The sequence below is a fragment of the Lampris incognitus genome, chromosome 3, assembly GCF_029633865.1.
Source record: "Lampris incognitus isolate fLamInc1 chromosome 3, fLamInc1.hap2, whole genome shotgun sequence".
NCBI classification, from domain to species: domain Eukaryota; kingdom Metazoa; phylum Chordata; class Actinopteri; order Lampriformes; family Lampridae; genus Lampris; species Lampris incognitus.
The window spans coordinates 69309008-69326573 of record NC_079213.1 but is presented as its reverse complement, the minus strand read 5'-3'; the positions used below and the strand labels follow the sequence as shown (position 1 = coordinate 69326573).

Genomic DNA, 17566 nt, shown 5'->3' with positions numbered 1-17566 from the left:
TGTTTCATCACCCACGAGATGCATGTTAACATCTAATGAGAAATCAAGAGAATGTTGACATGATTGCTACTGAAGCAATGACAAACTTTGACAGTAGTCAGTCTCACAGAATGTGCACACAAATAAATGCTACCGCTGTGTTTTAAAACATCAACATTGATCTTCTACTACTACTACTACTACTACTTTCAGCTGCTCCTGTTAGAGCTCGCCACAGCGGATCATCCATAAACCTCCTCTTTGGCCTTCCTCTTTTCCTCTTCCCTGGCAGCTCCATATTCAGCATCCTTCTCCCAATATACCCAGCATCTCTCGTCCACACATGTCAAAGCCATCTCAATCTTGCCTCTCTTGCTTTGTCTCCAAACCGTCCAACTTGAGCTGTCCCTCTAATATAATCATTCCTAATCCTGTCCTTCATTGTCACTCCCAGTGAAAATCTTAGCATCTTCAACTCTGCCACCTCCAGCTCTGCCTCCTGTCTTTTCGTCAGTGCCACCGTCTCCAAACCATATAACAGCTGGTCTCACAACCATCTTGTAAACCTTCCCTTTAACTCATGCTGGTACCCTTCTGTCGCAAATCACTCCTGACACTCTTCTCCTCCCACTCCACCCGGCCTGCACTCTTCTTCACCTCTCTCCTGCACTCCCCATTACTTTGGACAGTTGACCCCAAGTATTTAAACTCATATGCCTTCGTCACCTCCACTCCTTGCATCCTGACCATTCCACTGTCCTCCCTCTCATTCACGCATAGGTTTTGCATCTTGTACCTACTGACTTTCATTCCTCTTCTCTCCAGTGCATACCTCCACCTCTCCAGGCACTCCTCAACCTGCACCCTACTTTCGCTACAGATCACATTGTCATCTGTGAACATCATCATCCATGGAGACTCCTGCCTGATCTTGTCCGTCAACCTGTCCATCACCATTGCAAACAAGAAAGGGCTCAGAGCCGATCCTTGATGTAATCCCACCCCCACCTTGAACCCATCTGTCTTTCCAACCGCACACCTCACCATTGTCACACTTCCCTCATACATATCCTCCACCACTCCTACATACTTCTCTGCAACTCCTGACTTCCTCATACAATAACACCCCTCCTCTCTTAGCACCCTGTCGTATGCTTTCTCTAAATCTACAAAGACACAATGTAACTCCTTCTGGCCTTCTCTATACTTCTCCATCAACATTCTCAAAGCAAACATCGCATCTGTGGTGCTCTTTCGTGGCATGAAACCATACTTCTGCTCACTAATCGTAACCTCTCTTCTTAACCTAGCTTCTATTATTCTTTCCCATATCGTCATGCTGTGGCTTATCAACTTTATACCTCTGTAGTTGCTACGTCGCCCTTGTTCTTGAAAATCGGTACTAGTATGCTTCTTCTCCACTCCTCAGGCATCCTCTCACTTTCCAAGATTGTGTTAAACAATCTAGTTAAAAACCCCACTGCCATCTCTCCTAAACATCTCCGTGCCTCCACAGCTATGTCATCAGGACCAACTGCCTTTCCACTCAAAACCTCAACATTGATGCCATGAAAAATTTTAACATACCATCATCTTCCCAATTATGAATCATTGGAACAGAAAATAAGTAAAGCTTAGTAAAGGTTGTTTAGAAAAACTTTCTTGTTTAAAAAAAAAAAACTTCTTCACAACAGAACCCAGCAGTGAGTCCCTTAAAATTATCTCGTCTGGGTGGCGTGGCGTTCTATTCCATTGCCTACCAAACACGGGCATCGTTGTTTCAAATCTCCGTGTTCCGGTTTGTTCGGGTGTCCCTACAGACACAATTGACCTTTCGCAAAGTCCCGCCCCCCTTAGTTACTGTTGCTATGCCCATCAAGCATTTCAGAACTATCCAGGAAGTAGCCGGAAAACGCAAAAAACATGAAGGAAGATATCAGCGCATTGTGTGGGTAAAAGTAACAGTAATAATACGTTAGCTGTATTAGCTATCAATAATAGCTAGTAGCAAGCTTAGCTTGGAGCAGACAGGTATTTTTGTTGATTTTGGATAGATTAAGCTGGCCATGGGGTCTGCTATACTGCCAAATCTATTGCCGACATTGCGCTTCTTGCGTTCTGGGTTTCGGGAAGGGAAAGAAAATTACGCCCCCTCCAAACTTTTCAGATATCTAGTATCCGATTTGCAGATCCCATAGGCACACCGTTTCAGCATTTTACTGTGTGTTTGAAAGCTTGACGGACCGTTGCTAAGGTAGGATTGGACAAGCACCGTTCTGGGGCGGTACTTTGCGAAAGGTCAATTGGCTAGGGCTGGGCAATTAACTGAAAATGTATCGAAACCGACACTAAGAACCCCTCACCGACTAATCTTGCTCATGCGGGTAAATTCAGTTAATAATGTCCCCAATGCGTGTATCATGAACTGTCCCTTTAAAAAAAAAAAACCACTACAGTGTGTTCAGTCACGTGCCTCCGCCCCGTCCAACTAGCGTTAGTCCGAGTTCACTCAAAGCAAGCTGGCGGCGTGGATGACACAAGCGCTAACACAGAGCCAACAAAATAGGCCTCAACCTGAGCAGCTTATACCTAAAACGAATGCCGTGTCCGTCGTTTGGACACATTTTGGCTTCAGTGAAGACGACACAGAACAAAAAAGAAGTCAGATTTAAACACTGCGGAAAAACAATTTCAGCGACCAAAGGTAACGCCACCAATTTGTTTAATTGCTTGGAACACAATCGCATTACCGAATATGAATGAAGAGTGCATGGCTCAAAAAAAGAGACCGACAAACGCCAAAGTGCTTCCACAAAGCAGCTGTCGCTAACACAAGCATTTACAAATGCCACACAATATGCAAAGGATTCAAGGTGGAAAGAAATAACCGACGCCGTTGCATATTACATCACGAAGGATATGGCCTCCATAGCTACCATGGAACATAGTGGGTTTAAACCCTCGACAAAAGATACGCTGTGCTATCGCGAAAATATTTTTCCCAGACAGCGGTGCCCACCATGTACAAAACATGTGGTGGGAAGGTAGCTGCTGAACTAACATCTGTTGGTTACTTTGCAGCCACGTCTGATCTCTGGTCAGGTAGAACGATGGAGCCATACTTCAGCCTTACCTTGCACTACATAGACGATGACTGGAACCTGCGATCTCAACTGATTTTGACTTCAACTGTTCTTCAATAAATAGCCATAAATAGTTCATGTGTGTGTTTCCTTAAACTATTTAAAAATCACAAACATAAGATATGCTTTATTAGAAAAAAATATTCCAGCAGTTCAGCATATTTACAGTACAGACCTTGTCAGAGAACTATGAGGGCAGTGTTAAAAACAAAGCGCATAAAATAAATAATCGTTCATTAATCGTAATTGAGGTAAAAGTTTGAAATAATCGTGATATCGATTTGAAGTCCTATCGCCCAGCCCTACAATTGGCTGTGTCTGTGGGTGGGAAGCCGGATGTGGGTATGTGTCCTAGTCGCTGCACTAACGCCTCCTCTGGTCGGTCGGGGCGCCTCTTCGGGGGGGGGGGGGGGGGGAACTGGGGGGAATAGCGTGATCCTCCCACGCAGTATGTCCTCCTGGCGAAACTCCTCACTGTCAGGTGAAAAGAAGCGGCTGGTGACACCACGTGTCGGGGGAGGGAGGCATGTGTTAGTCTGCAGAGATTGAGATGGCTTGGAAGAGTGGGGTAATTGTCTGGATACAATTAGGAAGAAAATGGGGGGGGGTCTCCGCCAACCTTTACACTGTATGCCCTGAACACTTCCATATTTGGTAACCTGATAAACCTAATAAAAAGCCCAATAAACCATACATAAGTAATTACACACGGAGACCTGCATACATCAATCATGTGGGACAGCATGGTCACTGTTGTCTTGTTTCTCTTAGCTGTGGTGGAACAGAGATGAGATTTGTTCAGATGACTAGGGTGGATGTTAATGTTAATCCTGGACAGAGGATGTTGTGCAGAGCTGAAGCTTGCTGTTTACACAGGTCCACAGAGGCCATCACAGGTTAAAATATAGAAACTGCCATCTAATCTGCGATGGTATAATGATATGCACTTGTACAAGATTAGTGGTTTTCATCTTTGAGTCGAGATGCTAATCGGTAGCTAAGTGTTGGAGGAATGGGTGGAAGGCCCACTGTGAGCCAGTTGAAGTGGGCTGCAAGGGCTTTGCAGGCCAGTCTCTACACTGGGTCCCAGGACTCTTGGGGATTTGTGGGCTGCAAAGAAAAAGAACCATTAGGAACATCTTGGAAGCTGTGGAAAAGGCTTCCCGTTGGCTCTGGGTGACACATGGCATAATGTGCTACCTGGACACAAGTCAGGGTTTGATCACCTCCGGCTGGGTCGCTCATGCAAGGGTGTCTGATGTTAAGACCCAAAACACCTGATGACCCTGGGTTCATTATTAACGATGTGCCCAGGTTACACAACATGGTGTATCAAAGAACGAAGTCACTGGAAAAGGCATCAAACAATTTCACACTAAACCTAGTCTGTTATAGCTATAACACTTGATCATCGTAGGGCTGTACCCACTATACTGTCAAGTCATCCTTTCTGTGATGGGAGCCCTTTGACTGTAAAGTGTATTGCTAATTTGAAGAAAGTCACCTGATCACCTCTTTTAAGAAAATAACCTAGTTTAAGAAGCACTGCTGTTTGGTGGAGGAGCTGAAGTGGAGTACAGGCTGTTGTAGCAGCAGCAGGTCACAAGGTGAAGAGCCCTTCCGGCTTGTGGGTCAGCTGCACTGGACATCAACCCTGGACACAGGCCAGCACACTTGGATAAATGCTGCTTCATGCATGACATGAGAGGCTAGGCTTCACACCAAGCCCATGATAGCATTTTGTTGCAAAGGGTAACACAGAAATTTTGTGAGTAAAAATGAGCTGCAGCTAACATTTTTTTTCTTCATTGCTGATTTTATCTGTTATTGTTTTGATTTATTAATAAGTCACCCAATCTATAAAATGTCAAAAATAATAACAAATGTTCATCACAAGTTCCCAGAGCCAAAAATGACACCTGAAAACTGTCTGCTTTGTCTGACCAGCAGCCCCCCCCAAAAAAAAAACCCCCGCCAAAGTATTAATTTGTATAATATGTACTGGAGAAATACAAACAAATCCTTATGTGTGAAGCTGTGTTTGCAAATGTTTATCTTTATGTAAAAATTGCATCTGACCCAACATTAGTAACCGCTAACAGGTTAATATGCTGGGGTCAGCACATAGATTAATACATTAGCTTGTCTGAAATGGTCTTCAGGATGAATGCTGACTCTTTAGTATGGAACAGGGAGTGTAACGTCATTTGCATATTGATAAATGGCTCTCGATGTTGGTCATATTGGTTTTGGGAGACGTTGTTTTGGAGATAAGGAAAGTTATATTGTCACTGGTTTCTCTTGGGCATAGTTACAGACAGAGGGTGCTTAGTCATTGTCATTAAGAATGTACTTCCAAGTTCCTCAATAAATTAGTCATATACACTACCGTTCAAAAGTTTGGGATCACCCAAACAATTTTGTGTTTTCCATGAAAAGTCACACTTATTCACCACCATATGTTGTGAAATGAATAGACAATAGAGTCAAGACATTGACAAGGTTAGAAATAATGATTTGTATTTGAAATAAGTTTTTTTTTACATCAAACTTTGCTTTCGTCAAAGAATCCTCCATTTGCAGCAATTACAGCATTGCAGACCTTTGGCATTCTAGCTGTTAATTTGTTGAGGTAATCTGGAGAAATTGCACCCCACGCTTCCAGAAGCAGCTCCCACAAGTTGGATTGGTTGGATGGGCACTTCTTGCGTACCATACGGTCAAGCTGCTCCCACAACAGCTCAATGGGGTTCAGATCTGGTGACTGCGCTGGCCACTCCATTACCGATAGAATACCAGCTGCCTGCTTCTGCTCTAAATAGTTCTTGCACAATTTGGAGGTCTAGGTTTAGGGTCATTGTCCTGTTGTAGGATGAAATTGGCTCCAATCAAGCGCTGTCCACTGGGTATGGCATGGCGTTGCAAAATGGAGTGATAGCCTTCCTTATTCAGAATCCCTTTTACCCTGTACAAATCTCCCACCTTACCAGCACCAAAGCAACCTCAGACCATCACATTACCTCCACCATGCTTAACAGATGGCGTCAGGCATTCTTCCAACATCTTTTCATTTGTTCTGCGTCTCACAAACGTTCTTCTTTGTGATCCAAACACCTCAAACTTGGATTCATCCGTCCACAACACTTTTTTCCAGTCTTCCTCTGTCCAATGTCTGTGTTCTTTTGCCCATCTTAATCTTCTTCTTTTATTGGTCAGTCTCAGATATGGCTTTTTCTTTGCCACTCTGCCCTGAAGCCCAGAATCCCGCAGCCGCCTCTTCACTGTAGATGTTGACACTGGTGTTTTGCGGGTACTATTTAATGAAGATGCCAGTTGGGGACCTGTGAGGTGTCTGTTTCTCAAACTAGAGACTCTAATGTACTTATCTTCTTGCTCAGTTGTGCAACGCGGCCTCCCACTTCTTTTTCTACTCTGGTTAGAGCCTGTTTGTGCTGTCCTCTGAAGGGAGTAGTACACACCGGTGTAGGAAATCTTCAATTTCTTAGCAATTTCTCGCATGGAATAGCCTTCATTTCTAAGAACAAGAATAGACTGTCGAGTTTCAGATGAAAGTTCTCTTTTTCTGGCCATTTTGAGCGTTTAATTGACCCCACAAATGTGATGCTCCAGAAACTCAATCTGCTCAAAGGAAGGTCAGTTTTGTAGCTTCTGTAACGAGCTAAACTGTTTTCAGATGTGTGAACATGATTGCACAAGGGTTTTCTAATCATCAATTAGCCTTCTGAGCCAATGAGCAAACACATTGTACCATTAGAACACTGGAGTGATAGTTGCTTGAAATGGGCCTCTATACACCTATGTAGATATTGCACCAAAAACCAGACATTTGCAGCTAGAATAGTCATTTACCACATTAGCAATGTATAGAGTGTATTTCTTTAAAGTTAAGACTAGTTTAAAGTTATCTTCATTGAACAGTACAGTGCTTTTCCTTCAAAAATATGGACATTTCAATGTGATCCCAAACTTTTGAACGGTAGTGTAAATCGATTGGTGTGCTTATCCATTGTAGTAGATTATAGAAAACTTCATTGCCAATTCGTGTTTTGAGTTGTTGGTGTAAAACAGTAATTTAGAGCACTAGAGAAACGTTAATTGTTAAGCAGTTTTTCTCCTCAATGTATGGGTTGTTTTCAGAGTTATTTAGATTTCTGTTATGACCTTGGATAATAGACAGTGTTAACTGTTTTCCATTTCATCATAACTGAATAATTCTCATCAGAATATTTCTTATTTTATCTTCTATGATGTTTGGGGTTTATGTGACCATTTGAATTCGATTTAGGATAACTTAAGTGACAGATAATTGCCTTTTGGACACTGCAGGGTTCCTGAAAAGAGCATCATTAGGAACATCCTTTGATGTGCTTGATGGCACCTTTTGTTACTTATGTACTCCATTGATGGGAAAGTGTCATGTTCTGATAACTTGAAAATGGAGAGAGAGAGAGAGAAATGAAAGGAACATTTAGAATCATGTAATGACACACAGTGAGCCGACTGATGGCCATCTTATTTTCAGTTGATATTTCCTTATGATGAATCCTTGTTTTAAAGAGAGAAAATGCATCAGATGTTTCCTGGTTGGACCCAGTCATTTATACTGCTAAGGTCTGTCTGGGTTGGATCAAAGTGCGTAAAGCTGCCATAAGCCCCTGTTTTCCACTGTAAGCTGTTTTAGAGAGTCCTGTGGTTTGGTGCCATCTGTTTTGATTCTTTATTTATATATTTTTAATCCACTGTTCTCTCCACCTCCTTTTAGTATGGCGTGACTTATGAGACACCCTCTGTGTCTCTGTTCATATTCATGAAGGAGGTAAATGATACGACAGCAATGCCCCGCCCTGCTTGTCAGACTGGTTGTTCCTCCTACACTCTTCCACTGTTACGCTGTTCCACTCTTCCTTTATATTGCACACATTTTCTTGCTACTATTTGTTTCTCTCTCTCCCCACACATCTACGTAATGAGAGCAGGAGCAGTGCAGCAAGGGTGGGCAGGGCCAAGATGAATGACGTTTGTGAATGACCATGCAGTTACGGCAGGGCTCATAATCCTGCCATGGCTGTGAAGTGATGATCTGTTGATTGAACTCTGGCCATACTCATATGTTATTGCATGGACACATCTGTCGGGTCCCGGGTTCCCCCCTGTAGTCACAAGGCCATTTAGCATCCGGGAAGCCCTTCTTAACCTGACCTCTATTTGTACACTGGTCTGCCCACTGCTAATATTATCATTACAAGAAGCAGGAAAACAAGGGAGGGTGGAGTGTATGTTGTGCTCCCAATGTTGGGTGGGGGGTCCGGGGTGGGCAGTAGCTTAGCTGATGGCACAGAATGCAGCTAGTCACATTGAGACTCGTCATGGGAAATGGAGAAGAGGTCCCTGGCTGTGTTACATACTTACTGTGTGTGCTTCTACATGGAGGCAGGGTACCAGCAGGAAAAGGCTCTTGATTTAAAAACCTGATGGAAGGACCATGGCTACACATGAAAAATGGACTCCCAAAATTAAAAACCATGACTGCGCCCAGTAAAAAAGAAAAGAGAGAAAAAAATATGGTTATGTACACAGAATCGTAAAGCGGTTGACTTATGGAAAACAAATTTTATTCAACTTAGTTGTCAGATAAGACTCAAAAGCTCTTAGTCCAACAAATCACAGCGTGAACAAAGGGCATTGTTGGGGGGTGTAGTTTCAACAGGGGGCAGCATACTACAATCACAGATGACCAGAGTAAGCTGTCACAACATTTGAAGATTAGAAAATAGAATTAAGTTATACCTTTTAGTTGTCCTGTCTTCATCGTGTTTGTCTGTAATGCCCTTGCCATTTTCGGAGTGGGGTTAATCAGATTAAGTTTTAGGTTGTAAAGCTTGAGCTAGAGATGTAATTAACGATAGGTTCTAGTGGGTTGATTATCAGCTTATTACTCATCTGCTCTTTATTCACTCAGATCCTATACGTGGAGCATAACACATAATTCAAGTTCAATTAGGTATTCTAGCAAGAGAAACATTGTGCTAATTTAAATTAACCAGGCCCCGATAATCACGGTACGCAAGAGTTTCAGAAAAATGCACAGTTGGTTGGTCAAAAGGTTGCTTTAGTTACTGATGCCCCTGAAATAATGTGAATGTATAAAGGCATTCCAGGTTTCACATGTGAATTTCCTTCACATAATTATTTCAATGTTCTTCGAGTCTGCATACGAATAGAAGTGTTCTGATGTTTCCGGTGAAAGTGGTTATGTTCTGTCCTCTTACTTCAGGCAGACCTAAATGAGTATGGGAGCGGTGAGGGAAGGAAATACAGCCCTTAGGTGTTGACATCCATACCGTCATAAATCAAATAAGCCAAAAGCTGCATATGAGTGTAATGGTAAGCTTAATTTTGAAAAATGTACATAGCTTTTAATGCATTTTTTCATTTCTTTTCTTTTGCAGGAACCTATAAAGTCCAGGGCACCACAACTCCATTTGGAGTATAGGTTTTACAAACAGTTGGGAAATTCAGGTAAGAGAAATACAGGCCTTAGGCCATCAATCATCATTAGACAGGACTATTGTGTTACTAGACACAAATGAATGGGCCCTTTCACACGGGATGGGGCTGGGCACAAAAAGGGCCTGGACACTGGAAGAATGAGTCCAAAACAATGTATGGGTTGTGACAGACACATGCATACACATATTGGGATCAATTTTAAGGAACATTTCTAGTTGTACATTGGGTAACTAAGAGCTCGTTTTGAGGTCATTCCTCAAGAATTGAGGTAGTCCCACACAAAATTGAGCCAAATCACCACAGTGAGGGCTTCATTCTTTATTTACAGCAGTGAACAGTGCTTCTAAATAATCTTTGTATTTCTCAGATGTTTTGTAATGGAATTGAGCAACAAAGTAAAGTTTAATACATGATTCGCTCCAGTTAAATGACTCTGTAGTCAAATGTTTGGAACACAAGGCTTGATGTTTTCAGAAACAACCTCAGTTCAGAAACAGCATAGATCACACAGCTACTTTCACAAGTAGAATTTGAACGTTATTTTATACGTTTTGCAGGCAAAGCAGCATGTTTTACTGAGAATAGTTACATAATTTGGGCAGTGAGTGTAACTAGTTTTCATCCAAGGATTGGTTGAGCTTATTTCATAAGTTGGCAATTTGTTTAGTTAACTTGTAATCAGTGCTTGGGATATGACTTGAAATGTGAGTGAATGAAAATCTGGGAGTTGAGATGACACTGTGATCAATAACAGTCAATCAAAAACTTTCCTTTAAAAGCTGAGCTACTGTGCGGTGGCAGCTACTGTGCTTTTTTTTAAAGATATCGAGCAAATGTGTTCTGTCTTACAAAACAAAAGTTAAGCAACATACTTTTTTTGAATAACCCACAGATCTGCTGCTGAATATAATTTTGCTGTGACTGCTTACGTGTCAGTAGCTTGTCAGTCAGTCTTTTCACCATTTTGGTTTGATGCTATATTATGTATAATGGTCACTAACAGTCCAAAATGAGGCTTCACACTCTCCTTTGCTGACCATCCACATAACAAGGTCTGTGCCTTCTTTATACAACTAGGAAATGTTAAAGTGAAACTCCTGAAGAGAATGTGAAACTGTGTTGGGGTTGGCTATGCATACATGTAAAAAGAAATCACTACACCGGCTTGGTCGGGCATCCCTACAGACACAATTGGCCGTGTCTGCGGGTGGGAAGCTGTATGTGGGTCTGTGTCCTGGTCGCTGCACTAGCGCCTCCTCTGGTCGGTCGGGGTGCCTGTTCGGGGAGGAGAGGAGGAACTGGGGGGAATAGCATGATCCTCCCACACGCTACATCCCCCTGGTGAAACTCCTCACTGTCAGGTGAAAAGAAGTGGCTGGCGACTCCACATGTAACGGATGAGGCATATGGTAGTCTGCAGCCCTCCCTGGATCAGCAGAGGGGGTGGAGCAGTGACCGGGACAGCTCGGACGAGTGGGATAATTGGCTGGATACAATCCCCCCCCCCCCCAAAAAGAATCACTACAGCCAGCAACACTATACTTGTGAAGCTGTTTTGTACTTATAGGTGAAGTATTTCCACAAGTACACACTCCTTGTAGCAGTTGTGGTTGATGATGCATGGGAATAATACATTTTGTTTCCAGTAAATCCTATTGTCTAAGCACTGGGACAGTGCTAACAAAAGAGGGAGCAGGTATCTGGGTAGTGAGGCAGGATGTGATATGAACACCTACTAGTGGGCTGTTAGTCTCTTAGTCTCATTAATCTCATCTTTTATTAAAGCTGCGATGTGTAGAAGTTTAATGTGGTCGTCTCATCCTTGAATATTTTGCGATTGCACATGTTTGTCCAAAGAAAAATGAGACAGTCGTGGTGAAAATTGGTTTATCCTACACTAAGTTTTGACTGTGTCCCCGGGCTCGAAACCCTGTGAATAGTGCCGTACTGCTTTACGACAGGATGAAAGTGTTGTCCAATCCAGTAAGACAGCACATAGGTAATGCTAACATTGTTGCTTGCTTTCATTGAATCTACGAAAAGTCAACATGGCAGATGGTACAAAGATAATAGAAACCTCATCAAGAAAAGGGAAGAAAAAGCCTCTATCAGAGGAGGCTAAAAAGTGTAGAAGGAGAATGATTGGGCACGATCAAAAATGAGAGCAAATCTCAGCCAGATGATCACTCATTGGTGAGAGCTTTAAGAGCTGAAGGGGGTCAGCACTGACGTGAAGCGGGCTTTCTTCTAAACATTTAAGTGAAATGATGGTGAGGGCATCAAATTGAATTCTTGTAATATTCTTTTTCTGCACCCCAGTGTTGGCCATGTCTGTGGTTGTGTGGTTTATTCTGTCGAGGTTGTGTGGTTTATTCTGCCGAGGTTGTGTGGTTTATTCTGCATAGTTTATTCTGGCAACCTGCACAGCTATGTAGTTATATAGCTAACTTTATTAGGTTAAATGTGAGCATAGATTGCTTATGTTGACCCCAGTTTTCCAAATGAAAAACTAACGTTACTACACTGTGCAGTGTTGTCATCAGTGTTGTAGTCGAGTCACTAAACCTCGAGTCCGAGTCGAGTCTCGAGTCCCCAGTGTTCGAGTCCAAGTCCGAGTCCGAGTCACCAAAGAAAAGTCGAGTCGAGTCCGAGTCGAGTCCCCATTACCTGAGTCCGAGTCGAGTCCCTATTACCCTAGTCAGAGTCCGAGTCATCAAGGTTGAGTCTGAGTCGAGTTCCAAGATGGCTCCAGTGATCCACTCGGGCACAAAGATCTGACATACAAATAAAAAAGGTCTACATTAAACAAAAATGACACAGCTGTCACCATTTCAAAGGGAGTTTAATTACTTTGTGACACGATAGCCAAACAAATGCACACCCACACACTCGCACACATGCACGCGGAAGCATGCGCGCACACACACATTTTTAGAACAGTCTGAATTTCTTTGACATTCTGAACATTGGATGTGCTTCAAAACACATTGATAGCTTTGAATAGCATGATGTTAGCAAATGGTGGAAACAGTATACAGAAGTAAGTTCCACAGCATACAATACATTCATAAAAACTAGTCAAAAGACATTGTCTCTCAGGAATAGTTGGGAACAAAGGGCTGGTGGCACTAGTTTTAAGCATACACGTTGCATTTCAAAAACACAAGATCTGACAGCATGGAACTACTCAACCTTGCACGGTGAGGCCTCATCAAAATGCCTCCATGACTAAATACCCTTTCAATGGGCGCACTGGAGGCAGGGATAGAGAATACCTGTGTGGCAATCTGATAGAGAGGGTAGGGAATTTGGATTTTTTTTGCTGCCAAAACCTGAGGCACGGGACTGAGTCAGAGTCCTGCTCAGTGATCAAGTTGAGGTATGCAGTCAACTGAGCCTGGCCAGACGGCTTCTTCTCGGTGGAGGAGGGAGTCCTCCTATAGTGGGAGAACATTCTCAACAGCTTCTCAGGAGGACACTCTGAAAGTTCACCTTCCCCTGGTCCTGTTGCTTCCGCTGCATCTGCTGTTGATACCGCTTGCTTGTCACCCTCTGCCTTTATATACTCTGAAATGAGAGGGGGGCATGGGGGACTCATTACAAATATGTTATTGACTAGGCCTACATGACAAATGACATGTCTATGTGCTTTATTGTAACACCTTCAATGATATAAACATCACAACAATCAAATAGTTAATCACTTAACTAACATTAATCAAAACATTTCTCACCTTTGATCTCAGTCTTCAGCACATCTTTGATGTCACTGTCCAGCTGCACATCATGTTCTAGCCACTGGAAGCCAAATGCTGGGTCCAACACAGATGCTATGAAGTAGGCATTGGTGAAAGGAAATTTGGTGGGGCCTCTTCCTTCAGCCGGCTCACATCCTGGTATCTTGACTGCACTGAAAACCTCTGCAAACCTTGTTTTCAAGGAGCTCTCCAGAGCTCTCCCCAGAGGCCCACAGTATCTGGCTTGTCCTCTTATTTCCTGCAGGTGACAGCGCAGAGTGAGGACACAGCGCACAATCACACTGACGGTGACAGTAGTCTCACCCTGAGTTAGCTAGGTTGCCTCTAAGAACGGATCAAGAACTTCGATCAGTTCTTTAAGCTGAGCATACTCTCGCGGGGATAAGATAAGGCTTTTGTGCCCCTCTGATTCCAACACACTGGACAGCTTTTGCATGTCTAAATGCACATAAGCCTTCACCTGCTTCAGAGTGGAATTCCATCATGTGGCATTCGCTGTTGGAATTGTTGCATCACCAAAACACGCTTCAAAGCCGTCTTTAAACGAGGTGCCACTGTGGAGGAGGTTGGCTGCACGGGATAGCTTTGCTAGGGTGCTTGACAGCCCACTGGTGTCTTTCAGACCATCTTTTATGACCAACTGCAGTGAATGTGTGAAGCATGATAGTCTCTGCATCTCACAGTTCTCAGCCAAAGTGTCATTGACTGTCTGTTGATCTTCTGGCATCAGGTCTTGCCATATTTCATCATCCTCCTCAAATGTGCTGGGATCATGAGCTTCAGCATCACAAGGATCCTCTCGGGGAAAGCTGGCCTGGAAAGCTTTTCTCATGTTGGATGCATTGTCAGTTATGACAAAGTTGATCTTGTCCTTAATCAGGTATTCTTCAGCACAGCATTCAAACATCATTGCAATCTTCTCTCCTGAGTGTTTCCCATGCACTCTTTTGCAGGAAAGAAGATATGACTGAAGGCTGAGTTCCTGTTTTTTTTATCCATTGCCACTGTGTGTGCTGTCACTCCAAGGAATGACTGCATCTTTCGATCACTCCAAATGTCTGTGGTAACAGCAACACTCGATGCTTCTGCCAGCTGGCTCTTTATCTGTTCTTTCTTGACTTTCACCATTCCTGGAATGGTCATAGAGGAAATTGTGGATCTTGCTATGGGCCGGTACTGAGGGTCCAGGACATGCAGGTAGTGCTTGAAGTCCTCGTTGTCAATGATGGAGAGTGGCAAGCAGCACTTAATGATTAGATATTTTACAAGGACATCACTTATAGCCTTCTGACGTGGATGTTTGAGGTTGTACATCCTTTGCTGTCCATCATTTAAAAATGATGTGATCATCTTCTGACCTGGAGCAGCTGGCATCACATCTGAAGCAGTGGAGGCACGGTATTCTTGGAACCTAGGGGAAGATAGGATACACACTTTAGCTTGCTGATGCCAAACTGTTTCAAGTAATCTTTCTCACAGCAAAAAATGTGTAACGTTATAGCTATAACAATATGCAATAACAATACAAATGTTACACATTATACACATAGTGGTTTGAACCATAACCAGTTAAGTTACATATTTAGTTATCTATATAACTAACATTACCATATTAGTAGATTAACTAATGTAAGCTAGCTGGATACATGAAAAGGATGAGAAAAGATACATAATTTATGAGACTAACAGGACAGGGATTAATTAGCAAAACCCAGTCATTTAATTATTGATTTAAGTATGTTACATGCTACCTAGCTGAGCTTTAACTCTCTATCCTCCGTGAGTCTGTATGTTTATTCTGTATGGGTCAGGGAGGGTGTCATTTTGTTAGAAGACAGAGCCAGTTCATAGTACTGTTCAAAAGCTATGTCGCGCGTGTCTATTTTTAGAATTTGACACACCCAATGCTGCATATATGCAAAGAAAAATATCCCCATATTTACAGTAGCCTATGCGGTGTCACCAATCACGATACGGTTCGGTAGTTTTCGGTACATCGGGGGGGGGGAAATGCCACATCCGTCAAATCTTGTACCGTCTCCAGCTCTCAAGAAAACCAGTGGCGGCATCCACATTAGCTTTCTTCAATTAGTCCATTTGGTGAGTAATAGCCTACAATTATTTTTATTTGCATTGTAAAGTTGTGCACATTCTATCAACATTATTTGTGGATGCATATAGGCTAGACTTCTTCCTTCTCCGCACTTGGAGAATATTCATGGCGGAGACCTGCAATGTGCGGATTTGTTATTGCTAATTAAGATTAATGCTAACACGGTAGTTCAGAGTGGTGTGTTTTTTCCGTTAAGTGTATGCTACTTGGTAATTAGCTAAATGATAAATAGGAAAAATCAGTTTTAATCTCCCTATAACATGAAGACGCTGCGTGTTACTTACCAACTCATCATTAGTGAGATGGATGGCACGCTCGTACCGAAAGCGAACCGTACTGTGACTTTTCTGTGCAATGCTGCATTAGCATTCTCACAGTAACGTTACTTAACTTACCTATACAATCTCACTTGGTTCTAGTGATATGATATACCGCCATACCACCGAACCCAACGGTTCTAGTGATATGATATACCCGCCACACGACCTGACCCAACATCTTGGACCAGTGGTTGAGTTACTTCAGAGGCTATTGTTACCGTAGCTAGATAGCTAGCTAGCTAACGTTAGCTGATCACCATCAACTGACTGCATATCACTTACTTTTCTGGGTGCATCCTTGACAGATGTCTGTTGAAGTTTGAGGTTGTCCCGGTCTTCTCCTCAATAGTTCGTTTACATATCGAACATCTAGCAGTGATCTTGCTGGAAATTGTTGTAAAATCTGTGTAAGCAAAGAGCACAATTCGGGGCGTCTCTTTAGGCATCTTCGCGCTACTGAACATGACGGTATGCACGCCACGTGAATCCGCATGTAGGTGGAACACACGTGCCTGCCCTTACACGAAATTGAATAATGTTACAGTATTAATATAGCTATCAATATATTTTAATAGGGCCTATTATTTTAAAAAAATCTAACAAAAACAGTCTTTATCAATTAAAAAGTCAGAGTCCGGGTCTCCAACTTCCGAGTCCGAATGCAGTAAATTCGCGAGTCCGAGTCCAAGTCCGAGTCATCAGTACTCAAGTCCAAGTCGAGTCACGAGTCATGAAAATCAGGACTCGAGTCGGACTCGAGTCCGAGTCCTGGACTCGAGTACTACAACACTGGTTGTCATTAGCAACAATATGAATAATAGTGCTGCCGAGCCCAGTGACAAAGAGGGAAAACTAAAATGTACAATAAACTAATTTCCCCATGACTATCTCATTTTTCTGCAAACGAACATATATATGTAATATCCCAAGATTTTCAAGGATGATTCAATTATTAATTCTTCACCATACAAGTTTTAACTGTTACTTTTATGTCTTAACTTTTGTTTTGTTTGTTGTTTGTAAGGCACTTTGTAAACTTTTCTAAAAGTGCACACACTGACTGAAGCCCCTTTACATTCTGTAACATTGCTGGAATGACTTTTCTGGCACTGCTGATAGTTTCTCTATTCACACATTCAGCTTATAGCCATAAAATCTGGATTGCATTTGTTCACACATTATATACTATGTCAATGCCTTCTGTCTTGTGTTGGATGACTTTTTTTTAAATTGTAGACTACAGCATCTGTAACTGTATTACACAACTGCATCTCAATCTCATCCTGTGTGACATGAATGTAGTAGCTCTCTTTCTCTAGGCTGCTCCAATTTCCAAACATTTGAAAATATTTTCTTGCTTCTGCTCGTTTACAAACTAATGCCCCACTTTCGACAAATGCTTTTTGTGAGAAATTTGTGAATACGTTTCTTTTGATTTATTTTCTCAATCCCGTGAAAGCGTTTTACGGAAGATTGGCATAACCCATTGCATGCTTGACCCGTCAATCTTTCGACTTCTGTGCACATTATCATCTTAGAACATCTCACTTAATGTTACTGGGTCTTAAACTGACAAATTGCTGTCACAGTTTTTCCGGAATATTGACTCCAGCTCACATTCACACGTGACCCCCATTTCAGACCCTGTGGCTGCTCTTTGATCTGGTTGGCTGGTTAAGCAGGGATGGACTGGGGCTGCAGTATCAGATTGTAGGGAGGGAC

The 17566-nt window shown here is 42.6% G+C and overlaps 1 protein-coding gene across 2 annotated transcripts in view; it reads left to right on the top strand.

Moving 5' to 3' along the window:
- The window catches only part of csnk1g2b (casein kinase 1, gamma 2b), a 61096-nt gene that overhangs the window by 17703 nt on the left and 25827 nt on the right, over nucleotides 1-17566 (top strand). For both annotated transcript variants that reach the window (XM_056275981.1, XM_056275980.1), the window contains exon 3: nucleotides 9593-9662. In XM_056275981.1, the coding sequence (XP_056131956.1) occupies nucleotides 9593-9662 (70 nt within the window). The remainder of the gene's footprint in view (nucleotides 1-9592; nucleotides 9663-17566) is intronic.